Source organism: Heterocephalus glaber, unplaced genomic scaffold (assembly GCF_053883595.1).
Source record: "Heterocephalus glaber isolate CG9 unplaced genomic scaffold, H.glaber_assembly_v1.0 deba00000122, whole genome shotgun sequence".
In the NCBI taxonomy this organism is placed as follows: domain Eukaryota; kingdom Metazoa; phylum Chordata; class Mammalia; order Rodentia; family Bathyergidae; genus Heterocephalus; species Heterocephalus glaber.
The window spans coordinates 47,207,530-47,231,302 of NW_028258138.1; the positions used below are offsets into that span (position 1 = coordinate 47,207,530).

The 23,773-nt window shown below is 37.0% G+C and overlaps 1 protein-coding gene across 1 annotated transcript; it reads right to left on the reverse strand.

The window, feature by feature from the left end:
* Positions 1 to 1,119: 1,119 nt before the first annotated feature.
* On the reverse strand, positions 1,120 to 11,717 carry LOC110344519 (ferritin light chain, oocyte isoform-like). The gene is made up of 4 exons (XM_021238835.2): positions 9,977 to 11,717; positions 9,152 to 9,295; positions 8,154 to 8,279; positions 1,120 to 7,045 (listed from the first exon to the last, which is right to left on the reverse strand). The coding sequence occupies exons 1-4, from the start codon at positions 10,076 to 10,078 to the stop codon at positions 6,857 to 6,859; spliced, it is 561 nt and encodes a 186-aa protein (XP_021094494.1). The 5' UTR covers positions 10,079 to 11,717; the 3' UTR covers positions 1,120 to 6,856.
* Positions 11,718 to 23,773: the final 12,056 nt, after the last annotated feature.

Below are 23,773 nucleotides of genomic sequence, written 5' to 3' on the forward strand. Positions count from 1 at the left end.
TAGTATTCTGTAGTAATAAGTATGTCTATTTTTATGTCACTGCTGCATTGTTAGTGTCTGCGGGTTTATGATAAGTTTTAATACAACATAGAAAAAATTCTCCCATGTTCCCTTTTGGCAGTGATTTAGTTTTTCTTGGCCTTTAAGTTTTTCTGTCCTTTAAGTTGTTAAGTATCAGGTATTTTGTCAAGCAACAGAAAAGGTGCCTAATACTGAAAACTGGAACCAGAAAAGTGGAGTCATTGCAGTAAAGTGTACCTGACTGTGTAGTTTAGAAGCTTTGGGAATTGGTTTGTGTGTGGAGGAGTTTAGAAAGATTCAGAGGAGCTTTAAATGCAATAGACATAGAAAAATGCATGATTCTGGTCAGAGTTCAGATAACTATAGTGCTGATAGGAATGTGAACAGTAGAAACCATACTCAGGAGGTTTCAGTGTGGAACAAGGACTCCATTAGCATTTGAACTGGAGCCCATGTGTGTTACACTTTAACAGAAAATTTGTCTACATTAGCCCGTGTTTGAGACTATAGGAGACTGAGATCAAGGGCAGTTAGTTAATTAATCAGGTAGAGGAAATTTCAAGACACCTTAGCATTCAGGCCATGGTGTAGGTACTGCTGGCAGCTTTTAGCCAGATTCATAATGAGAATTGTGGCAAAAGACAGAGCAGAAAATTTGAAAAAATTAAATTGTGGCCCAGAAGGAACTATGTGTATAGCTGGGGCCATAGTAGGTATGGCTACTAAAGAGAGTACCATTAAAAAGAAAGCAGGAACATTGTACAGGAACAAAAATAAAGATGGCTTGAGGAAATTTCAGGAATCAGCAAAATCCTACCCATCACATATCAAGGCTGCAAAAGTATAAACCATTCATTTGAGAAGTGAGTTTTGGGATGCTTGCTTGAAAAAGGTCTCCTAGGGAACTGATGTCCTGGGATTCCCTTTCCATGTTCAGCCATTAGACAAAGAGAAGCTGCTACAGCCATGGTGGAGATAGTAGCCAACTTTGGTATCATTCACATTGTGCTGGTTTTATGGTATGGAGTTAGAAAGGCTTTTACCTAAATTTCAAATGAAGGCTTGGGCAAGTAGTACCCAAGAGGTCATTGTGTGAAGCTGTGGGAATGAATCCAAAGGTGCAGTGTAGACCCCAGGAGGTCAGACATGACAGAAACATGGAAAGTCTGCTAATTAATGCTGAAGCCTGAGTGTGAAGCCACCCCAAGCCAGGGACCATATGGGCTGTAACTAGCTAGTCCATATGGTTAGTGTTTTACAAGCCCTCTGAAATTCACATTTGACCACTACATACCGTAAGTACCAGATACAGAGCTACAGGACTTAATGTTTGCCCTGTTGGGTTTCAATCTTGCTTTGGTCTGTTTATTTTCTGTCCTCCTTTTTCTCACTTTTACAATGGAAATGTTTACCCTGTGCCATCTTATCTTAGGATTATGTAACTTGTTTGTGATTTTTACAGAGGTTCACAACTAAGTGTTGTCCTTGAATCTCAGAAGAGACTTGGACTTTGACTTTGACAAATGCTAGAACTGTTGAGACTTTGGGGAAGGGATTATTGTGTTTCTTGTTGTAAACAGGAGTGCAGTATTATGTTAGGTGAAATTGGGAACTTACCATTGTCCCTATTTTGTTTTTAAGAATGATTTAAAGAGATGTATTTGAGTGTGACATTGACAAGGAATAGATTGTGACCATTTATCCTGATATTTCAACTTTATTGAATTAAGAAATGCCTAGCAGATTAGTACAGCACACTCTTTGGTGTGTCTTTGTGAGTCATGGAGGCATATATATTGTCTCTCACTTGTTTCCCTGCTCTGTTTCCTGACCACCATGAACTGAGTAGCTTTGCTCCACCATGTTTGTCTGCCATGACAATCCTGCCTTAGAGCCTGTTGACCATCAACTGAGTCCCATAAACTGTAATCCAAATAAACCTCTCCTTCATTTGAATTGTGAGTGTTGAGGGTTGTGTCCAACAATGGGAAATCTGACTAATATGTTTCATTTTGGCATATTCATATATCATAAAACATACTTTGACCATTTTTACCTCCTCATTACGTTTCTTTTTCCATCTTCTTCACTCTTATCCCTTCCTCTTATTTTCTATTTGAACAATGATTTGGCTATCCTTTTCTCAATATAAATTACATAATCAGCTTGTCTCTTTCAATGACACAATAAAAATAACTTATTGGGTTTTTCTTATGATTACATTGGCTCCAGTGATCAATTCTGGATGTGGATATTTTCATCCTTCTGGGTTTTAAAATTTACATTCATGGGAAATTCTTTTATTTACATGATCTTCCTTAACTTTTCTTAATAATGCTTATAACTTCTATGTTGAGGACTTGCATATCTTACTTTAGATTATACCTAACTGTTTAATCTTTGTTCATTATATTGGAAATGGCACATTTTATATATTCTTGGTTTTCTGGATCATAAGGAGATTTTTGTATTTTGACTCTGTATTCAATATCACTGATAATATACTTATAATTTTTAAAAAGTAGACATTTTGGGAAATATTTGTGCAGTCAGATAATTTATAAAAATAAATCTTTCATTCTTTGCTTTTTCTTCTTATAACTTTTATTTTTTGCTTTATTGCAATAGCTAAGAACTCCAGTAGAGTGCCAGTGAAAATCATGAAAGCAGATACTTGTCTTCTTGACATTGAAGGAAAACTTCAAAGTTTCCCATTTTTCAATATTTTTCTATGTACAAATTTTTGAACTTTTAAAATCAGATTTGGAAGTTCTGATCCATTTTGTAATACATTTTTTTAAAAATCACACTTTTTGTCTTTAATAAATGTGGTTAACATGCAGTTGTAGTGTAATGCAGAGGAATTCTTTGTCTCCTTTACCCAATACACAGCAATGCTGATGTCTTGCCAAGTGATAGTACAATATAATAACCTAGACCTTGATAGTATAACATATTGTACCAATTGTATTCAGATTACTACAGTCTTACTTGTAATCATTTGTGTGTTTAGTTCTATACAATTTAATATCATGTATAGGTTGCAGTGTCCATTGCCACAATCAAGAGACTGAGCCATTCCACCACTGTAAGAATCTTTGTCTTTCCTTTTTGTAGTTTCACCTTTTCCTCTTCAATTCTCCCCTTGCCCCTTTCCACTCTGATGCTTAGCAAGACCCAATATGTTCTATATTTCTAAAATTTTGATTTTTAAAAATTTTATATAAATCTGATCATATAGTATGTAACATTTGAGGATTTGTTTTTTTACTCAGATCATTCAATTCTTTTCATATATAAATTGTAGAAGTCAGCCTGTGATTTTATCATGGTGGGGAGCAAATGAGGATTAAAGACAAAAGACACAAAGATAATTTGGAAGAAGAGGACCAGGTAACTCTCTTCCTCTAGGGAACGAAAGAATGCAGGGAGTCTGGAAACTCCCATTTTTATTAGTAGAACAAGGCAATGTAGGAAACATGAGATTCAAGGAAAAAAAAAACTGTAGATGATTATCTAGGAACATAACAACCCCATATCTGGATATGTAATTTTCTTTGTGTAGTCCTCAGCTGATGTTTTGCCCAGGGATTTTGTGGGTTTTAGCATCCCTCTGAGCAAACAAGGGAGAGGGCAGCTTTCCACTTCCTCTCCTGTTCCAGGGAGGTCACAAAGGCCTCAGTATCTTTGGCTGATCACATAGCCTGGTCTCCCACAATAAATAGCTCATTTCTTTTTAGTGCTGAGTCATATTCCTTAATATAATGATGCCATACCTTTTTGGACCATTCACCCATTGAAGAATATTTTGATTATTTTTAATTATTTTGAATATAGCTGGCCTCAACATTCAATGATAGGTTTTTGTGTGAATATAAATTTTCATCTCTCAAGACAAATGTTTACAGGTATAGTTGTTGGGTCATATGAAAGTTTTAGCTTAGTTTGATAAGAAACTGTCAAACTATCCTTGTAGATGAATTGTTTTTCATGAACACGTGTTGCAGATGATCAATTTCCTCATGATGATATTTCCCTTTTATTCTATTGCTGTGGTAAATTACAGTGATTGATCTTTGAATTTAAAGGTTTCCTGCATTCTCAACAAAATGCATCTTATTCTGCATGCACTATGCTTTACACATATTGTTGTACTGAGTTTGCTATTTTGTGGAGAAGTTTTGGCTGTGTTGACTATGGCCACTACCTCAAAATTTCTTTATATTCTTTTAGGGTTTAGCCATCTCATAAAATACAATGGAATGTGTTTCCTCCTTTTAATACTATATAATGAGATTGTGTGAGACTAGTGATAATCATTTGGTAACATTAATTTTTGAAGCCTACTGGACCTGGAAACTTTCAGGGTTTTTTTAAATTATGGGAGGCAAACATGATTAATTGTGGAACCATGCTATTTACATGAAGTTTGAAATGTTATACTTTAGGAAGTTGTCAATTTCATATAAAAATTCAAGTTCATTGGCATAAAAGTATTCATGACAATATTGTCAGTAATTTGTTGTAATATTCTTTTTTAGATTTATTATGCATTACTGCCTTTTCTCTTATATACATCTTTACAAATATTATAAGGAATCTTTTTTCAAATATCAAGATGAAACATTGTTCTATTGAAATTACTGCAAAGCTAATGTCACTGATATTCTCTTCTGGGTGTTCAACAACTAAAGTTTGGAGACCAAAACTAAAAATGTAACTGGGTTAAGAGGACAGCCAATATTTTTGCCTTGGCTCTCTAAGGTCAACAGGGACCCAGGAAAGGGGGGAAACTTTTCTACAGGATCTTCTACAACTTTGGTTTTTACAACCTCCTGAACAGGGAGATTGCAGGATCCCAGAGAATAGGAATCAATGAATATACAGTGTGCCAAAAAAAAAAAAGAGAGTCATCAAGAGAGAAAAGTTTCCCATGCTTCCACAGAAAGCAACATGGTCAAGCAATGCCATGACCCATCTTGATAGCTGAGATTGACAGAAGAGTTGAGAGGCTCTGGACATGGTTTCAAAGTAATGACCGAGGAGGCCTAACTGACCCCGATAGATAGCAGAGGTTAATTTGATTAACAAGTGTTACTTCCACTTTGTCTTAAACACCAGCAGAAAAGCATAACTGAAAGATCTATTAAAATAATATCACAGTAATAAAAGCTATATATAAAAAGGGGCTGTAATCACTGACCCCTTCTGGCAGTTTCCAACTATACTGGTGGCTGACCACTGGTGGCTGACCACTGTTCAGTAAGGCTAAAAAAAACTATGGTGAAAACTATAACAGTTTAGCAAGGGTCTTTAAATTCCTCAGTTAAAATTGTCCTTCAAAACTACCCAACTTTTCATCTTATTACAGCTAAAACTAGAGGGACTTATGACAGGAAATATCAGACTTATAGATAATGTCAGATAATATCCATCAGCAGAAGTGTCTAAGAGCCAGCTGGTTACAATCCTTATTTCAGTTCCTTCAGAGCAGTGTCTAGATATGGCTCTTTCTCCAACCTGCCTTTCCATGCTAGTGTTCATGCTTTGATTATACATGCTTGAATTTCATGGAAAATTTGTTTATTCTTACCTAGAGTCTGCCAAACTCCAAGTGATCACACAGATGGCACCAATGACAAATGCGCCAGACTCCTTTCACCAGGATCCACAAAATCAACTTTGTGTAGGGAGTTCATAACTGCTAAACTTCAACATGACTTCTATCAAGGCCCTTTAGATAAACTAGAAGGCCTCTGACTGCAGTCTCCCCTACACCCACACTCCTCAGCTGCAAGCAGCTATATAGAAACTGCCCCTTCTCCCCTAACCTCAGGTAAGGATATCTCTTCAAAGGAGGAATATTATAGACAGCTAAGTTAGGTACAAATGTTATACATAGTCAGATAAACCTATGCCCTCAAGGAAGTCAGTGCAGAAGATCAGAATACATCAAAACTGTTGCTGGAGGCCACATAAGTCAAAATGGCCATATTTTCATACTTCCCTACAGGCTAAATGGAAGTTTGAGATGATTGGCACCATCATTTTGAGATTTCCCTTAAACGTAAACCATTATCTCACTAGGGATGGGCCATCCTATCTCACCTATTAAGACTAAGACTACTAACACTAAAACTAAGACTATTAAGATTAAGACTAAAGACAAGATCAAGACTATAGATTATCAACCAACATTAATGATGCCATCCATATGCCCTTGCTACTGTTGGATCAATATTAGCCGAGCAGCTATACTTGTAATCTTATTTTTTGAATATAGTTTTAACCCACATTGTACCAACCTCATGATTTTGCTCTATAAAACATTCTTAGAGAAGGGAGCTCCTTGGCAATGCACTCTGGACCCCTCCTGTCTCTTAGGAGCTTTTCCTGTTTCCCAGGCCTATTCTCCAATGAATTTTCCTGCTCTTAAATTTTTTTTTTAAATAATGAAGATCCTACTAATTTGTAAGCTTACATAAACAGATGAGGGAAGAACATTGAGATTTAATGTTTCACCACATAGTTTCTACAGTATTCATTTGTAAGTGGTTGAATTTTCCAAATCATGATGGTAATCTGAATTTTGGAAAAAAAGGAGGGTAATTTTTGATTGTTCATTTATGTCTAATGGATCCACTGTCCCTCAGGTGGCTTTTGTCAATCTCATATTGGTGGAAGTAAACATTCTCTCACGGTAATATATTTCCACATAACTATAATGGAATACACTTTTTCTATGCACAATAAGGAAAATAGAAAAGGAAGTAATCTTTAGGAAAAAAAGAAGTGATCAAGACTATTAAATAGCCAACTTTGAGGTAGACTACAATCAGAAGATTTTATATGCTACTGCCATAAGTGAAGTGTCTTCACCAGGTTCAGATGCCCCAGCAGGATTTTCAGACTGTCTTCTCTGCCGGCTGTATTCTTCTAATTTCTTCTGAGTTGAAATATGGCATTCCAGAAATTTTTTGCACTTTTCCTGTTTAATCAATAACTCCTCAACAAATTGTATGAGCTACAGAGGGAAAGCAGGAAAGGTGCCATGTTAAGGAACAGGTGTGCAATGAGAGGCAAACTATCCAATCTGTAGCAATCGATTGGACTAGCAGTCCCCAGAACATGTCAAAAATACAAAATCTCAAAAATTCTATCCAAGACATACTAAATCAGTATCCACATTTTAAAAAGAGACTAGAGGTGATTCATATGCATATTGAGATTTCAAGAGCTCTGATCAAAGACACTCAAGACATCTAGGTGAAGTATAGGCTTTCACTTTCAATGAATGGTCAGCTATCTCGTCAAAAGTATGGATTACTTTAAGAAACAAGATATTACTACATCTATTTTTAAACCTGTTTCTTAGAGTCATATTGAGATTATGCTGAGCTGCCATACACCATTTTCAAAGATTTAGCTATAAGTGGTCTGGCACAAGACCTCAGTATTTGTAGCTCTTCAGAGCTCCTTGGAGAGTCTAATTTCTAGTAAATAGAGTTGAGAACTTTTGTACTATGGCATTTTACTTACTTTGACTTCCTGAGAAGCTAGTGAGCTGTTGCAAAGGTAGTTACCACTTTGAGCTGGAGTGTTGACCACCAACCAGGAAGGCTGCACAGCAGTCTAGTATAGTAGGTGACCATGCACATCTACTGTCATATACGACAATGAATCTCACACTGTGCTAACAACTAGCAGCACCAGTACATAGGAACTTGTTAAAAAGGTAAATTTTGCATCCATAAACAAGCAACCAAATCAAAACCACTGTGGGTAGATTCAACAGTTTAGTGTAGTAAGCCTTCACATGATTTTGGTACTCAAAAAGCTTAAACATTTCTACTAAAGATTTCCAAGCTAGCAGCAGAACATTTATTTTGTTCAATCTTCCAGAGTACATTATTCCTAGAAAAACTTTTTATCCTCTATTGAGTTGAACATTTCCTTACCAGGGTTCCTGACTCCTTATCTTCAATCCATTCCTAGAAATAAGTTGCCCTACTTGCTTGGAGAGAAATAAGCATATACTGAGTGATCCATTGTCTTGGGCATATTTCCCAGAAGCAAGTCATAATGGAGAGGTTAAACATGATAATGTTTGTCAAAACCAGTTAACTACTTACATATGTTTCACCAGCCTGAGAAGCTGAGGTCTTCAGGGATTCCATGATCCTAGTTAACACAACCTCCAGATTCAGAACATGTGTTAAGCCTTCTTCTGGAGTTCTTATGTAACCCATTTTGGCTTTCTGTTGAAAAAGAACAGGAAAGTCAATTTCCTTTCCTGGGCACATTAATGTTACACTGTGCTTCCACAGTCAGAAGAAATTCAGGTTGGCAAAGTCCAAGCTTTGGAGAAAAATGACATCTTTAAGAATCTTAAACACTGAATTCTGAGTCCACCTCAGACTCTCTGAAATGACTAATATATGGTGTGGTGTGGGCATCAGAATTTTAGAAAAATATCCAGATAATTGTAACATGCTCCAAAGCAAGGATATCAATGTATATATAGCACAGGTGTGTATTCAATCTTTCTGTTAGGGTGGTGGATCAATTCAGCACTTTGCAGGGATTTATTTATATTTATAAAGCTGAAGTTATAAGCAGTGATACAAAATCCCTTAGGCTCTGATTGTTTTTTGAAATATCTACTGCAGGAAAAAAGATGTTTTCACATTGAAGGATAGCCATAATTAAATACATAAACCTGAAACTGATTAGTGATTGGAAATAGGATGGTAATGGCTCTGAGAAGTAATAATTGAATTCCTTCTCAAACTATATGAACACTGCATCTTGTTATGACAGATCCTTGTGTTCCACCCACAGACAATCTGATTCAATAGGACTGGAGTAGAATCAATAAATTTGCATTTCTCATCATCCCTACATGTTAGTTCTGCTGATTCAGTGGGCATACTTTGTTTAGGTCATGATTACAGCCAAATACACATGCAGTGTCTAAATGTATCAAAATAGATGTTGATATTTGCTTCCTCTAGTGCTCAGTTCTAAGGAGCCATGTAAGATGATGCATATCCTAAGAAGTTAGGCAGGAGCTAATTATTTTGTAGACCTGTCAATGGGCTCATAGAGATCATAGCAAAATTATACTCACCCGAATAAAAGGAAACCTGACCATACCCTCCCGTCTTCTAAGAAATCTTAGGAACTCCTTTGATTGATCCCACTTTATATCAGACATATCCTCAAAGAACATAGCAAAAGGAGGCTTTCCTGTTGGTTTAGTGAAGTAGCAGGCCTTAGATAGAAGATAGAATGAGAGAAAAATGGGATTAAGAGAAGATAATTTTTTACCTAGGATTCCTGTACAGACTTATTTGCTAACTCAGTGGCTGTCCAGAAAGTGACCCTCGTGGTTCATTCTTGGGTCCTGTTTGTCCTTTAACCTTCAGGAGGCTCTAGCTGCCTTCCTGAACATAGAATATCTCACCTACCTCAAAGATCAGCCTCCCAGATTCAGGAAGCTATTGTCTAATCTTTGCAAATGATGGCCTTAAGGGTCACATTTGATAATCAATTTGATAGCACTTTTGTCCATTTATTGTGTAAATCCATGAGAGAAGTCTAGCATAAAATAATTGATATTTTAAAGTCAATTAATTTCTTTAATACTAGCATATTTACATTAATTATGAAATAGCATATAGTTGTACATTTGTTTGTTCTGTCTGCCACCACTGATATGCATAGAACTTTTGGAACCACTAGAAGTATGATTCTCCATATCATAGCTCAGAGATGAAAGAACAATTCCAAATCATTGTGCCACAGATTATCAATATTTAGTCACTGACTTGCTCTTACAACTTTAAACAAACCACAAATATGGTCATAACCAATACTAAGAAAATAGCACATGGACTGTTATGTAGATCAGAGCTAAAAGCTTTTTCAAGGTTGATCAACAGCCCATACTTACCAGAGTTATATATACATCAGCAATATACATCTGGTAACCTGCTACATAGTTAATACCACTTGCACATTCTGCAGGAAATGGGTTGTGCTTCTGATATTCCATTTCAGCTTAGGACAAGCCAGCCATAAAATGTGAAACCCATTGACCTAGAGGACTTCTTAAATACTAACAAGCATATAGGCAGCCCATGTTTTACAGCCAGATGAAATTCAATCCAGCTGAGATTAACAGCTACTAATCTACCAATAAGAACTTTATTTTTGAATGAAAGAAATATTCTCACCTCAAAAAAGATGTTTTTAAAAGGAAGGGTGCTTAATCTTTCTAATTACTATACTCAATGTACTGTGTTCTTCTTATTTTTCTGACCATGATTTGAAAAAACTTTTAATATACTTCTGGAATGTAGAAAAGTATTAACTGAATGGATGCACCATCTTTAATTTTTCCCCTTCTTAAGAACTATCATGAAAACCATGCTAGAACCTAATTTGAATCTAAAAGGACTGACTAAATAACAATCTCTCTTTATAAGGGAACTACAACCCCTCCATAATACCTCAAAGCACATAATTGATATTAAGGTAGGCTTCAATGGAGTTGGGAAGGATCAAAATCACTTTATCTAAGGGAATTATGGAAGATTTCATTGATAAATTGGCATTTAAAAAAAAATAGGCCCTGGAAGGCTGACGAGAATGTAGGAAAGTGGAAATGGAAGAAGCATTCCACCTGGAGATACAGGCTGCAAATACAAGAGAAGGTAGTGGTTTCTCTAAATTAACGGTCAGACTGCTCCAGCTGGCAACATTTTGGCTCCTTCCTAAAATGTCCCAGAGATGCCTAGATGTTCCTTGCCTCTTTTGGGAGCAGAAATTATTTTATCTACTTTGGTATTCCTAAAGCTCAAAATCGGGTATATGTAGATAATATGTGCTAAATTAATGTTGAGGAAATAAAAACATATTTTACTTCTAAATACTGCATAAGATTTTCCATAAATCTGGTGGATCTCTAGTTTGGACCAACCCATGTCTGGTTGGACTGAAGTAGAAACAACAGGTCTCCAAAAGTCTCTCTAAGAGGTAGTGAGGAGTGAAGCCACCTGGTAAAGGAGAGCTCATCCTAAGCAAAGGAGTCAGAGATTTAAAGTTTGCAACAATCACAGAAATAAAAAGGGAAGGTATAAGTATAAAAATGTCCTGTTATTTGTCACTTTTATTTCTGGCTCCACACAGTCCCTTGGCCTCAAGTGAATTTATGTCTTAAACCCAGGAAGAGAGTTGTGCATCAAGACATTGGTCCTGAAATGTTAGTTTGGATATGAACCACCAGAGTGTTAGTTAAAACACAGTTTCTTTGTAGTGGCCTTGCATGGGGCATTTTAAAAAGTACTGCCAAATGCTGCCTATCCAAGGACTATGCTTTGAGTATCAAGATTTTTAAGTACATCCTTAAAAAGCTATTTCAGTAAAAATTCTGTAAGACACCAATGGCAGTGCCAGGCCAGCTGTAATAAGACAAAAGGGGACATTCTTATAAGACACTTGCAGTGAATTAGTATTCAAATTCTTAGGACCTTCGTGGCAGCATCCTAAGGGAGGCCACTATGATGAGGCCCTTTGCAATATCTAGCCTTTGAGATGAGGAGCAGGCAAAAAGGAAAGAATATGATAACAGATGAGACACATAACTCATTTTTCTCATAGTAAATATGAAACATTAGCCAAATTTCCCCTCCCCAAATTATACTGGTCTTTTCACATTAGAGTTTTCCATAATAAAGAGGGCCATGTGTTAATAAAATCTGGGCCCTATCTATAAGATTGTAAACCTGTAAGGTATTGATTTTATGTATGGGAGATATTCTGACAGTTTTGATATTTCTGGAGAATCTATAAGTTGATTTTATGCAAACATTCCATGATTTCACCACTGCATCTCAGCAACAATACATACCTGAATACATATAAATAAAATATTTGTGATATTGAGGTGAAATATTAAGGAATATTGCTAATCATTTAAAAACAACCTCGCCAATGAGTAAAAAAAAAAGAAAGAGAAAGTAAAGAAACAGATTATCATCATTGGAAGGTGTGCTAATGCTATTCCCAGAGTTTTAGGGCAGAGTTTCTGGGGGTCTCAACATACCAAGCTTGACCACTCATCCCATAATGCCAATCAGGAGGTGAGCAGAGACGAAGGGCAGCAAAGGAGTTTTAAACCAGACTAGCCATTCTGGGCAGCACAGATAAAGGGTTTGCAATTTGTGTTCAGAGTGCTGACTGAATCTTTGGAGTTTTATAGGAAAGGGGGGCAAAGGCAAGGGGTATGTGTTTGCATATTTGGCAGGTTTGCATATCTAGTCCTGTAGGTTATCTAAAGCCTTCATGATAGGTATCTCAGGACTAGTTGTGTGAGTTCCAGGAAGAGTCCCCATTTCCCAAGGGGGCAACCCAGATCCCACCAAGAGATAAAGACTCCAATTGTTAGGAGGAAGTCTCAGTTCTCACCAGGCGGTAATTGCCCTCCCTTGGAGGGAGGGTGACCTCATATGGGGTGTACTGTGAGGCTCTTTTTTCCTGAAAAATGAGGTGGCTTTAGGTTTAAGAAGATGACTGGAAACTTCTAGGCACCACTCCAGGGATCTGAAACTGGATGTTGTAAGAGCTGGCAAGTAGATGTCCCTGACAATCATGAAAGTTACTTTAGGTCCCCATCTTTGGTGTCCTCGGTCTTAAAGCGAGATGAGATAGGTTAGGTAAATTGAGGGCTATAGATCTTGCAACACTGATACTCTCTAAAGACTTAAATAGCTATATTCTAAAGAATTAAATAGCTAGTAGGTGTCTAACCCAAAGTTTTAGGCAAGTAAGGGAGATATATCAAATGAAAGCAGAGCTATGTTAGTGAAGGCAGCATTACAAAGCTTTAGGCTGCTTGTAGTTACCCACTGGCATGCAGGTCTTTCCTCTAAATTGGCATTACAGTATGATAGCTTTACAAGTGATTACTTTTAATTTTTATATTTTCCCAATTTTTAAAATTTATATATATTCTTTTTGCAAAAGAAACTTAATAGATACCTTTCTAGAGATTTAGTATGGTGCTTCATAGAAGCACTACATATAAATTTATGATATATACTTTCTTCTAATTACAAATATAATGCACAATCATAAAATATTCCAAAACTAAATATAATAAAATTTGGAAAGTGAGTGCCTATGGTAAACACTTTCCTTCCATTAAATATACTTTTAAAGTATAATTTGATTCAGAATACTATTACCTTTTGGTAACTAGATGTATTGGGCTTTGAAATATAAGATATGATCATTATTGTTATCTCATGTCCATGCAATTTCTCCCTTGAAATTTACAGGTAATACAAAAGCATTTTTTAAAATCATACAATCTCAATTTCTCTCTATCTGTTTCTCTCTCTGCCTCTCTCTCTCTCTCTCTCTCCCTCTCTCTCTATTTAATCTTTACTTTCTGTCTTTACAGGGTTACTACACTTGATCAGCTTACTAAGAAGGAAGAAACAGTAACTTTTTTTCCACAACTAACTCTTACCAAGACATTTCTTTCTTTACATATATCTTTAGTCCAGAATTCATTATTCTTTTCCCTATGAGTTTGTGCACACATTTCTGTTATTTCTTTAAAACCTTTATGTGGCAAGTCCCTTAAATCTGAATCATCTTTTTATCTCTCAAAACATATTATCTGCTGCTTTGTCCATGAAAGCCATTTGGTAAATGACAGTAACTTGAACAATTTGAGAGTAAAAAGGATGCAGGAGGTTTAAAACTGTTAAGCATGTCTTTATTTCATTGTGGCAAGCAACCCTGAAGTGCCCTCAATGAGACATGTTCTTTAATGCCCTCTCCTTGAATGCAGGTAGAAACTGTCATAAAGATGAGGTCATCACAGGGAAGGGATGAGCATAAAAATGGCCTGTGATTTGTCACTTTTATTTCTGGCTCCACACAGTCCCTTGCCCCAACTTAATTTATGTCTGGATCTCAGGAAGAAAGGGGTGCTTTAAGATAAAGCTTTTAAAACCTTAGTTTGCATATGAACTACCTGCATTTTATTTATTTTTTATTTTTTTATTCATTGGTACATTTTACTGGTACATTTTAGGAAGACAATACATTTACATTTCTCATTGGGAACTTGTACCTTTATGTGATGCATCTTAGTTCTTATTTTTTCCCCATTCCCAGCCCTCTCTTCACCCCCTCCACCCTTCCCTATTTGCAAAGACTTTGTTTCCATTTTATACATTTCTTATAATTTTTCCTTTCCCTTCTTTCCTTTCCCATCCCCCTCCCACTTCCTGTCCCCCTTTGGACCTTTTCATCCTATTTCACATTATCAATTATTCATTCTAATCATTGGTGCAGTTTAGGTATGCAATATAATGACATTCATCATTGGAAATTTGCAACTTTGCATAATCTCACTTGGTTCTTATTTTTCCCCCTTCCCTTGCCCTCCCATCAACCCCTCCATCCCTCCCTATTTACAAAGACTTTGTTTCCATTTTTCCATTTTTCTCATATTAATTCCATTCCCTTCTTTCCTTTCCCCTACCCCTACCAGTTCCCCTTCCCCTTTCTCCCATTTTCTTCCTATTTCACATTATCTATTATAACGTTTAGTCCTTATTTACACTTTCAGATTCTCACACTAGAGAAACTATTTGGTATTTATACATGTGTGTCCTATTTATTTCACTTAAGAGTATTGCCCCAATGTACATCCATTTAGCTATAAATATCTCTAATTTCTCATTTTTAAAGACTGAGTAGTACTCCATTTTATTTTTAAAAACACATTTTTTTTTATCCAGTCTCCAGTTGGTGGGCATATGGGCAGTTTCCAAGTTTTAGCTATTACAACTGTGCTGCTATGAACGTGGGTACACATATACCACTTTAGTATGATTCTTTTAATTCTTTGGGGAAGATACCCAGCAGGGAAATAGCTGGGTCAAATGGGATTTCCAGTCCTAGTTCTTTGAGGTATCCCCATACTGATTTCCACAGTGGTTGCACCAGTCTACATGCCCACCAGCAGTGGAGCAGTGTCCCTCTTTCCCCAAAGCTCTGCCAGCATTTGTTTTTGGTTAATTTCATGATAGCAGCCATTCTTTGTGGAGTGAGGTGGAATCTCAGTGTTGTTTTCATTTGCATCTCTCGAATTACCAGTGATGGTGAACATTTTTTCATGTATGTATTTGCTATTTCCACTTCTTTGTCTGAGAAATGTCTGTTCATTTCAGGTGCCCATTTTCAGATTGGGTCTTTAAATTCGGGAGGTCTAGTCTTTTTAAGTTCTTTATAGATTCGAGATAGTAGACCTTTGCCTGAGGAAGAGCAGGTGAAGATGTTTTCCTGCATTGTGGGTTGTCTCTTCACACTGCTGGTCGTTCCTCTTGCTGTGTAGAAGCTTTTTAATAGGAAGAGATCCCACTTGTTGATTGTTTGTGCTAGTTCACAGGCAACTGAGGACTTTTTCATAAAATCTTTTCCTACACCGATGTCTTCAAGAGTTCTACCTAACTTCTGTTCCAGTCAGTTCAGCATTTCTGTTTTAATATTTAACATTTACATCTTTAATCCATTTTGATTTTAGTGTAGTGCATGGTGAGAGATATAGGTCTAGTTTTAATCTTTGGCAAGTTGAAACCCAATTTTTCCAGCACCATTTATTAAAGAGGCTATCTTTCTTCCAGTGAGGGTATTTGGCTCCTTTATCAAAGATGAGATGGCTGAGTGTGTCTGCAGTTGTTTCTGCATCTTTTAATCTGTTCTACTGGTTTTCAAGGCTGTTTCTTTGCCAGTACCATGCTGTTTTTATCACAGTAGCTTTGTAGTAGAGTTGCAGGTTGGGGATTGTGATACCCCCTGCCATGTCTCTGTTACCTAGAAATGCTTTTGCTATTCTGGGCCTCTTCTTGTTCCAAATGAATTTTTGGATTGTTTTTTCAAGGTCCATGAAGTATGCTCCTGGGATCTCAATTGGAACTGCATTGAAACTACATAGTAGTTTTGGTAGTGTGGCCATTTTCACTATATTGATCCTTCCTACCCAGGAGCAGGGAATGTCTGTCCATTTTTTGATATCATCTTCAATCTCTCTTTTCAAAGGGCTATAGTTTTCAGAGAAGAGGTCTTTGATTTCTTTTTTTAGGTTGATTCCTAGGTATTTCAGTTTTTGGATGCTATTGTGAAAGGAATTGTTTGACCTGTTTCTCTCTCAGTGAGTCTGTCATTCATGTAGAGGAAAGCTATTGATTTTTGTGTGTTGATCTTGTATCCAGCTACTCTATTGAATTTGGCTATTAAGTCTAGAAGACTTTTGGTGGAGTTCTTGGGGTCTTCTATATAGAGTATCATGTCATCTGCAAATAAGGACAATTTGACTTCTTCATTTCCTACCTTTATTCCTTTTATTTCTTTCTCTTGTCTCATTACCATGGCTAATGTTTCCAAAACTATATTGAACAAGAGTGGTGATAGTGGACATCCTTTGATTTTAGTGTGAAGGATTTCTGGTTTTGATCATTTAGTATGATACTGGCTTTGGTTTTTCATAGATGACTTTTTATCAGCTTGAGGCAGAGACCATCTATTCCAATTTTTTGTAGGGTTTTTATCATAAATGCATGTTGGAATTTGTCAAATGCTTTTTCTGCATCTATGGAGATAATCATGTTTTTTGTCCTTGGCTCTATTGATATAGTGTATTACATTGATTGATTTGCATATGTTGAACCATCCCTGCATCCCTGAGATGAATACCACTTGATCAGTGTGTATGACCTTCTTGATCATCTTCTGCAGTCTGTTTGAGAGTATCTTATTAAGGATTTTTGCATCTATGTTCATTAGTGAGACTGGTCTATAGTTCTCCTTTTCAGTTGGGTCTTTCTCTGCTTGGGGGATCAAGGTGAAGCTTTCTTCCAGGAATGAATTTGGAAGTATTGCTTCCCTTTCAATTTCATTGAAGAGTTCAAACAGTAGTGGCAACAGTTCCTCTCTAAATGTCTTGTAGAATTCAGCAGTGAAGCAATCAGGACTTTTCTTAGTTGGTAAGATTTTAATTACACTTTCAATTTCATTGGTTGATATTGGGTTGTTCAAAATTTTTAGGTCTTCTTCATTCAACTTTGATAATTCATATGTGTCTAGGAATCTGTCCATTTCTTCTGTGTTGTCCATCTTATTGGTGTACAGGTTCTGGAAGTAGGTATTGATGATACTCTGGATTTCTACTGGGCCCATTGTAATTTCACCCTTTTCTTTCCTAATTGCATGGATTTGGGCCTTTTCTTTCCTTTTTCTCATAAGGTTGGCAAAGGGTTTGTCAATTTTATTTATTCTTTTGAAGAATGAACTCTTGGTTTCACTGATTTTTCTGTATCATTCTCTTAGTCTCCATTGCATTGATTTCTGCTCTGATCTTTATGATTTCCTCCCTTGTATGAGCTTTGGATTTGTCCTGCTCTTCTTTTTCTAGAAGCTTGAGGTTTGGCATCGGGTTCTTTAATTAGGCTCATTCTGTTTTCCTAATATGCATATTCATTGCTATGAATTTCCCTCATAAGATTGCTTTCATTGTGTCCCATAGATTCCGATATGTTGTATTGTCATTGTCACTTAATTGAAGGAACTGTCTGATTTCTTCTTTAATTTCCTCTGTGACCCATTGGTTATTCAGAAGTGTGTTGTTCAATTTCCATGTGTTTATGAAATTTTTTGAGTTTCTTTTGCTATGGATCTCCAATTTCATCCCACTGTGGTCTGATAATATACAGGGAATAACTTCAATTCCTTTGCACTTACTTAAACATGTTCTATCCACAAGTATGTGGTCTGTTTTGGAGAACAACCCATGTGCAGCTGAAAAGAATGTGTATTCTGATTTTGTGGGGTGGAAGACTCTGTAAACATCTGTTAAGTTCATTTGTTCAAGAGTTCGATTGAGTTTTAGTGTTTCATTACTTATTTTTTGTCTATTTGATCCTTCTATTTGTGACAGTGCGGTGTTGAGGTCCCCCACTACTATTGTATTAGTGCATATATGACTTTTCATGTCCGTTAGTATTTGTTTTATATAGTTGGGTGCATTAGTGTTTGGTGCATAGATATTTATGATTGTCATCTCTTCCTCTTGGATTCTTCCCTTTACAATGATGTAATGCCCTTCTTTGTCTCTCTTAATCTGTGTTGGTTTGAAATCTACTTGATCTGCAAAGAGGATAGCTACTCCTGCTTTTTTTCAGGTTCCTGTCACATGCAGTATTGTTTTCCACCCTTTAACTTTCAGTCTACGAGTTTCCTTTTGAATGAAGTGTGTTTCTTGTATGCAGCATATTGTTGGATTTTGCTTCTTGACCCATTCTGCCAGTCTATTTCTTTTGATTGGTGAATTGTGACCATTAACATTGATGGTTATAACTGATATGTATTAACTTACCACTGTCATGACTTTTTCTTTTTGTTGGATTCTCCCCCTTTACATTTAATTTCTTGTCATAACAGATGGGTTCATTCTGCTGTGATTCCTGGGGTTGTGATCAATCCTCACTGGGGGGATGGTTTGGTGTTCATGAAGTTCCTAAGGTGCTCTTTGTCATAAAAGTATCTTATTTCTCCATCAATTTTGAAAGATAGTTTTTCAGGGTACATCAGTGTGGGTTAGAGGCTGCTTTCCTTGAAGGCTTTGAATCAGTCACTCCACACTCTTCTTGCCTTGATGGTTTGCATTGAGAAGTCTACTTTGATTCTGATGGGCTTTCCTTTGTATGTGATTTGTTTCTTTTCTCTCACTGCTTTTAGAACTTTGTTCTTCTGTTAAGTTCCTGGAATCTTAACAATTATATGCCTATATGTAGATTTTTTTTTTTAACAAGGCTATTTGGAGTCCTATATGCCTCTTCCCCAACTTATTTACAAAAAAATTTGTTTCCATCTTTTCTTCTTTTTTTTTCTTTTTCCTTTCTTCCTTCCCCCTCCCTAGTTCACCTTCCAAATTGAACATTTCTTCCTATATCACAATGTCTATTATACATTGTGGTCCTTATTTACACTTTTGGTTTCTCACATCACAGAAACAATGATATATTTACACATTTGTGTCCAATTTATTTCACTCGAGGATGCCCTCAAGGTGCATCCATTGGCAGACAGGCAGGTCTTTGGATGCCCTACTGAGGTCACGAGTCACACAGAACCTGCCGAATCAGCCTACACCCTGGCAACAATCCACTGAACACCCCAACCCCCCTACCCCCACTCCTCTGTACAGCTACCTGGTTCCACACTGCAAAGCTACAAAGACGTAGAGGACACTGGACCACGAGACCATAGTACTGAGCCCTGCTACTCCCAGCCCAGAGGTAGGGGGCTTCTGAGACACCATCCCACTGCTCCTGGTCCAGAGGAAGGGGCTTCCTGGCCACCATCCCTCCCGCTGCTCCCAGCCCAGAGGAAAGGGCTTCTGGGCCACATTCTGTCCCACCGCTCCTGGCCCAGAGATAGGGGCTTCTGAGCAGCCATCCCACTGCTCCTGGTCCACAGGAAGGTGATTCCTGGCCAACATCCCTCCTGCTGCTCCCAGCCCAGAGGAAAGGGCTTTTGGGTCAGCATCCCTACCGCTGCTCCCAGCCCTGCTCAACCTCTCCCAGCTCAGAGGCGGTAATCTGTGCAGATGCCAAAAGCACCCCCCCAGTTGAAATGAGAAAGCACATAAATAAGTCTCAAAACCAGACTTCCAGATCACCTACAGCAACCTCAAAGGGAAATGAGATGGAACACTCTGATACTCAACCACCTGGACCCAATGAACTGGCAACAAAAGGGGATCTGGAAAAAATGAAAACAGAAATAATTTCTCAGATAACAGGAGAAATTGTGCCCCTAGTGCAAGACATGATTAATAAATCTAGAGAGGAGCTGAGGATCATGATGGTATCCCAACATAGGAAACAGATGGAAATAGATTTCCAGGACAAGAAAACCTCTACTGAAAGTCTACACAGCAGAATGAGCCAATGTGAGGACAGAATTGCAGATATAGAAGATAAGATTGCAATTAGTGACCAGGAAAAGAAAAATTGCTTCAAAATTGTGAGGGAACATGAGAAATCAATCCAGTAGCTGCTAGATGATGCAAAGAAGAATAACATAAGACTGATTGGGCTCAATGAAGAAACAGGAGAGAGTGCAGATGACATAAAAAATCTCTTCACAGAAATAATGGCAGAAAACTTCCCAAGCATGGAAAAAGAGCTTGACATACAGATAAGTAAGGCATATAGGACTCCAAATAGCCTTGATAAAAAAAATCTACACATAGACATATAATTGCTAAGATTCCAGAAACACAACAGAAGAACAAAGTTCTACAAGCAGTTAAAGAAACAAATCATATACAAAGGAAAGCCCATCAGAATCACAGCAGACTTCTCAACACAAACCCTCAAGGCAAGAAGAGCTTGGAGTGACATATTCCAAGCCCTAAAAGAAAACAGCCCCCAACCCAGATTGATGTACCCTGCAAAACTATCTTTCAAAATGGATGGAGAAATAAGATACTTTCATGACAAAGAGCACCTTAGGAACTTCATGAATACCAAACCAGCCCTCCAAAAAATTTTAGATAATATCCAAGGAAGAGAAAATGAGGATCACAACCCCAGGAAGCAAAGCAGAATGAACACATCTGGCATGACAAGAAATTAAATGGAAAGGGGGAGAACCCAACAAAAAGAAAAAGTCATGGCAATGACAAGTCAATGCATTTCAGTTATAACCATCAATGTTAATGGTCTCAATTCACCAATCAAAAGAAATAGACTGGCAGAATGGGCCAAGAAGCAAAATCCAACAATAGGCTGCATACAAGAAACATACTTCATTCAAAAGGAAACTCATAGACTGAAAGTTAAAGGGTAGAAAACAATACTGCATGTGACAGGAACCTGAAAAAAAGCAGGAGTAGCTATCCTCTTTGCAGATCAAGTAGATTTCAAACCAACACTGATTAAGAGAGATGAAGAAGGACACAACATCCTTGTAAAGGGAAGAATCCAAGAGGAAGAGATGACAATCATAAATATCTATGCACCAAACACCAGTGTGCCCAACTATATAAAACAAATACTAATAGACATGAAAAGCCATATATGCACTAACACCATTATAGTGGGGGATCTGAACACCCCACTGTCACAAATAGATAGATCAACTAGACTAAAAATAAGTAGTGAAATACTAGAACTCAATCAAACTCTTGAACAAATGAACTTAACAGATGTTTACAGAGTGTTCCACTCCACAAAATCAGAATACACATTCTTTTCAGCTGCACATGGGTCATTCTCAAAAATAGACCACATACTCACACATAGAACATATTTAAGTAAGTGCAAAAGAATTGAAGTTATCCCCTGTATATTATCAGACCATAGTGCAATGAAATTGGATATACATAGCAAGAGAAGCTCAAAAAATTTCATAAACACATGGAAATTGAACAACACACTTCTGAATAACCAATGGGTCACAGAGGATATTAAAGAAAAAATCAGACAGTTCCTTCAATTAAGTGACAATGACAATACAACATATCGGAATCTATGGGACACAATGAAAGCAGTCTTACGAGGGAAATTCATAGCAGTGAATAATCATAGTAGGAAAACAGAACGAGCCCAATTAAACAACCTGATGCTGAACCTCAAGCACATAGAAAAAAAGAGCAGGACAACCCCAAAGCTCATACAAGGGAGGAAATTATAAAGATCAGAGGAGAAATCAATGTAATGGAGACTAAGAAAATGATACAAAAAATCAATGAAGCCAAGAGTTGGTTCTTCGAAAGAATCAACAAAATTGAGAAACCCTTAGCCAACCTTATGAGAAAAAAAGGAAGGAAAAGGCCCAAATCATGCAATTAGGAATGAAAAGGGTGAAATTACAACAGACCCAGCAGAAATCCAGAGGATCATCAATACCTACTTCCAGAAACTATATGCCAATGAGATGGACAACACAAAAGAAATGGACAGATTCCTAGATACATATGAATTGCCAAAGTTGAATGAAGAAGACCTAAAATTTCTGAACAACCCAATGTCAACCAATGAAATTGAAAATGTAATTACAAACTTATCAACTAAAAAAGCCCAGGCCCTGATGGCTTCACTGCTGAATTCTACAAGACATTTAGAGAGGAACTTCTGCCACTACTCTTTAAACTCTTCAATGAAAGTGAAAGGGAAGCAATACTCCCAAATTCATTCCTGGAAGCAAGCATCACCTTGATCCCCAAAGCAGAGAGGGACCCAACTGAAAAGGAGAACTATAGGCCAATCTCACTAATGAACATAGATGCAAAAATCCTTAATGAGATAATGGCAAATGGACTGCAGAAGATGATCAAGAAGATCATACACCCTGATCAAGTGGGATTCATCCCAGGGATGCAAGGATGGTTCAACATACACAAATCAATCAATGTAATACACTATATCAATAGAGCCAAGGACAAAAACCGTATGATTATTTCCATAGATGCAGAAAAAGCATTTGACAAAATCTAACATGCATTTATGGTAAAAACCCTACAAAAATATTGGAATAGAGGTTGCTACCTCAAATTGATAAAAGCCATCTATGAAAAACCAACAGCCAATATCATACTAAATGGTCAAACACTGAAATCCTTCACACTCAAATCAGGAACAAGACAAGGATGCCCACTATCACCACTCTTGTTCAGTATAGTTCTGGAAACATTAGCCATGACAATTAGACAAGAGAAAGAAATAAAAGGAATAAAGATAGGAAATGAAGAATTCAATTTGTCATTATTTGCAGATGACATGATATTCTACATAGAAGACCCCAAGAACTCCACCAAAAGTCTTCTAGACTTAATGAGCAAATTCAGTCAAGTAGCTGGTTACAAGGTCAACACACAAAAATCAATAGCTTCCCTCTACACACATGACAGACTCACTGAGAGAGAAATAGGGCAAATAATTCCTTTCACAATAGCATCCAAAAAATTGAAATACCTAGGAATCAACCTAACAAAAGAAATCAAAGACCTCTTCTCTAAAATCTATGGCACTCTGAAAAGAGAGATTGAAGATGATATCAGAAAATGGACAGACATCCCCTGCTCCTGGGTAGGAAGGATTAATATAGTGGAAATGGCCATACTTCCAAAACTACTATACAGATTTAATGCAATTCCAATTGAAATCCCAGCAGCATACTTCATGGACCTTGAGAAAATAATCCAAAAATTCATTTGGAACAAGAAGAGACCCAGAATAACAAAAGCAATTCTAGGTAACAGAGACATGGCAGTGGGTATCACAATCCCCAACCTTCAACTATACTACAAAGCTACTTTGATAAAAACAGCATGGTACTGTCAAAGCAACAGACCTGAGGACCAGTGGAACAGATTAGCAGATACAGAAACAATGCAGCAACAGCCATCTCATCTTCTATAAAGGAGACAAACACCCTCACTGGAGGAAAGATAGTCTCCTTAATAAATGGTGCTTGAAAAACTGGGCTTCAACTTTCCAAAGATTAAAACTAGACCTATATCTCTCACCATGCACTAAACTAAAATCAAAATGGATTAATGATCTAAATATTAAAATAGAAACTCTGAACCATTTGGAACAGGGGTTAGGTAGAACAATTGAAGGCATTGGTGTAGGAAAAGATTTTATGAACAAAACCTCAGTTG

What these genes read in the sequence shown, in the direction of transcription:
- LOC110344519 (XM_021238835.2), bottom strand. Translation starts at nt 10,078, where the DNA reads ATGGAATATCAGAAGCACAACCCATTTCCTGCAGAATGTGCAAGTGGT. An exon ending in CTGATGTATATATAACTCTG is followed by an intron (nt 9,296 to 9,976) that starts GTAAGTATGGGC and finishes CTTCTATCTAAG; the next exon opens with GCCTGCTACTTCACTAAACC. An exon ending in TCAGGTTTCCTTTTATTCGG is followed by an intron (nt 8,280 to 9,151) that starts GTGAGTATAATT and finishes CTTTTTCAACAG; the next exon opens with AAAGCCAAAATGGGTTACAT.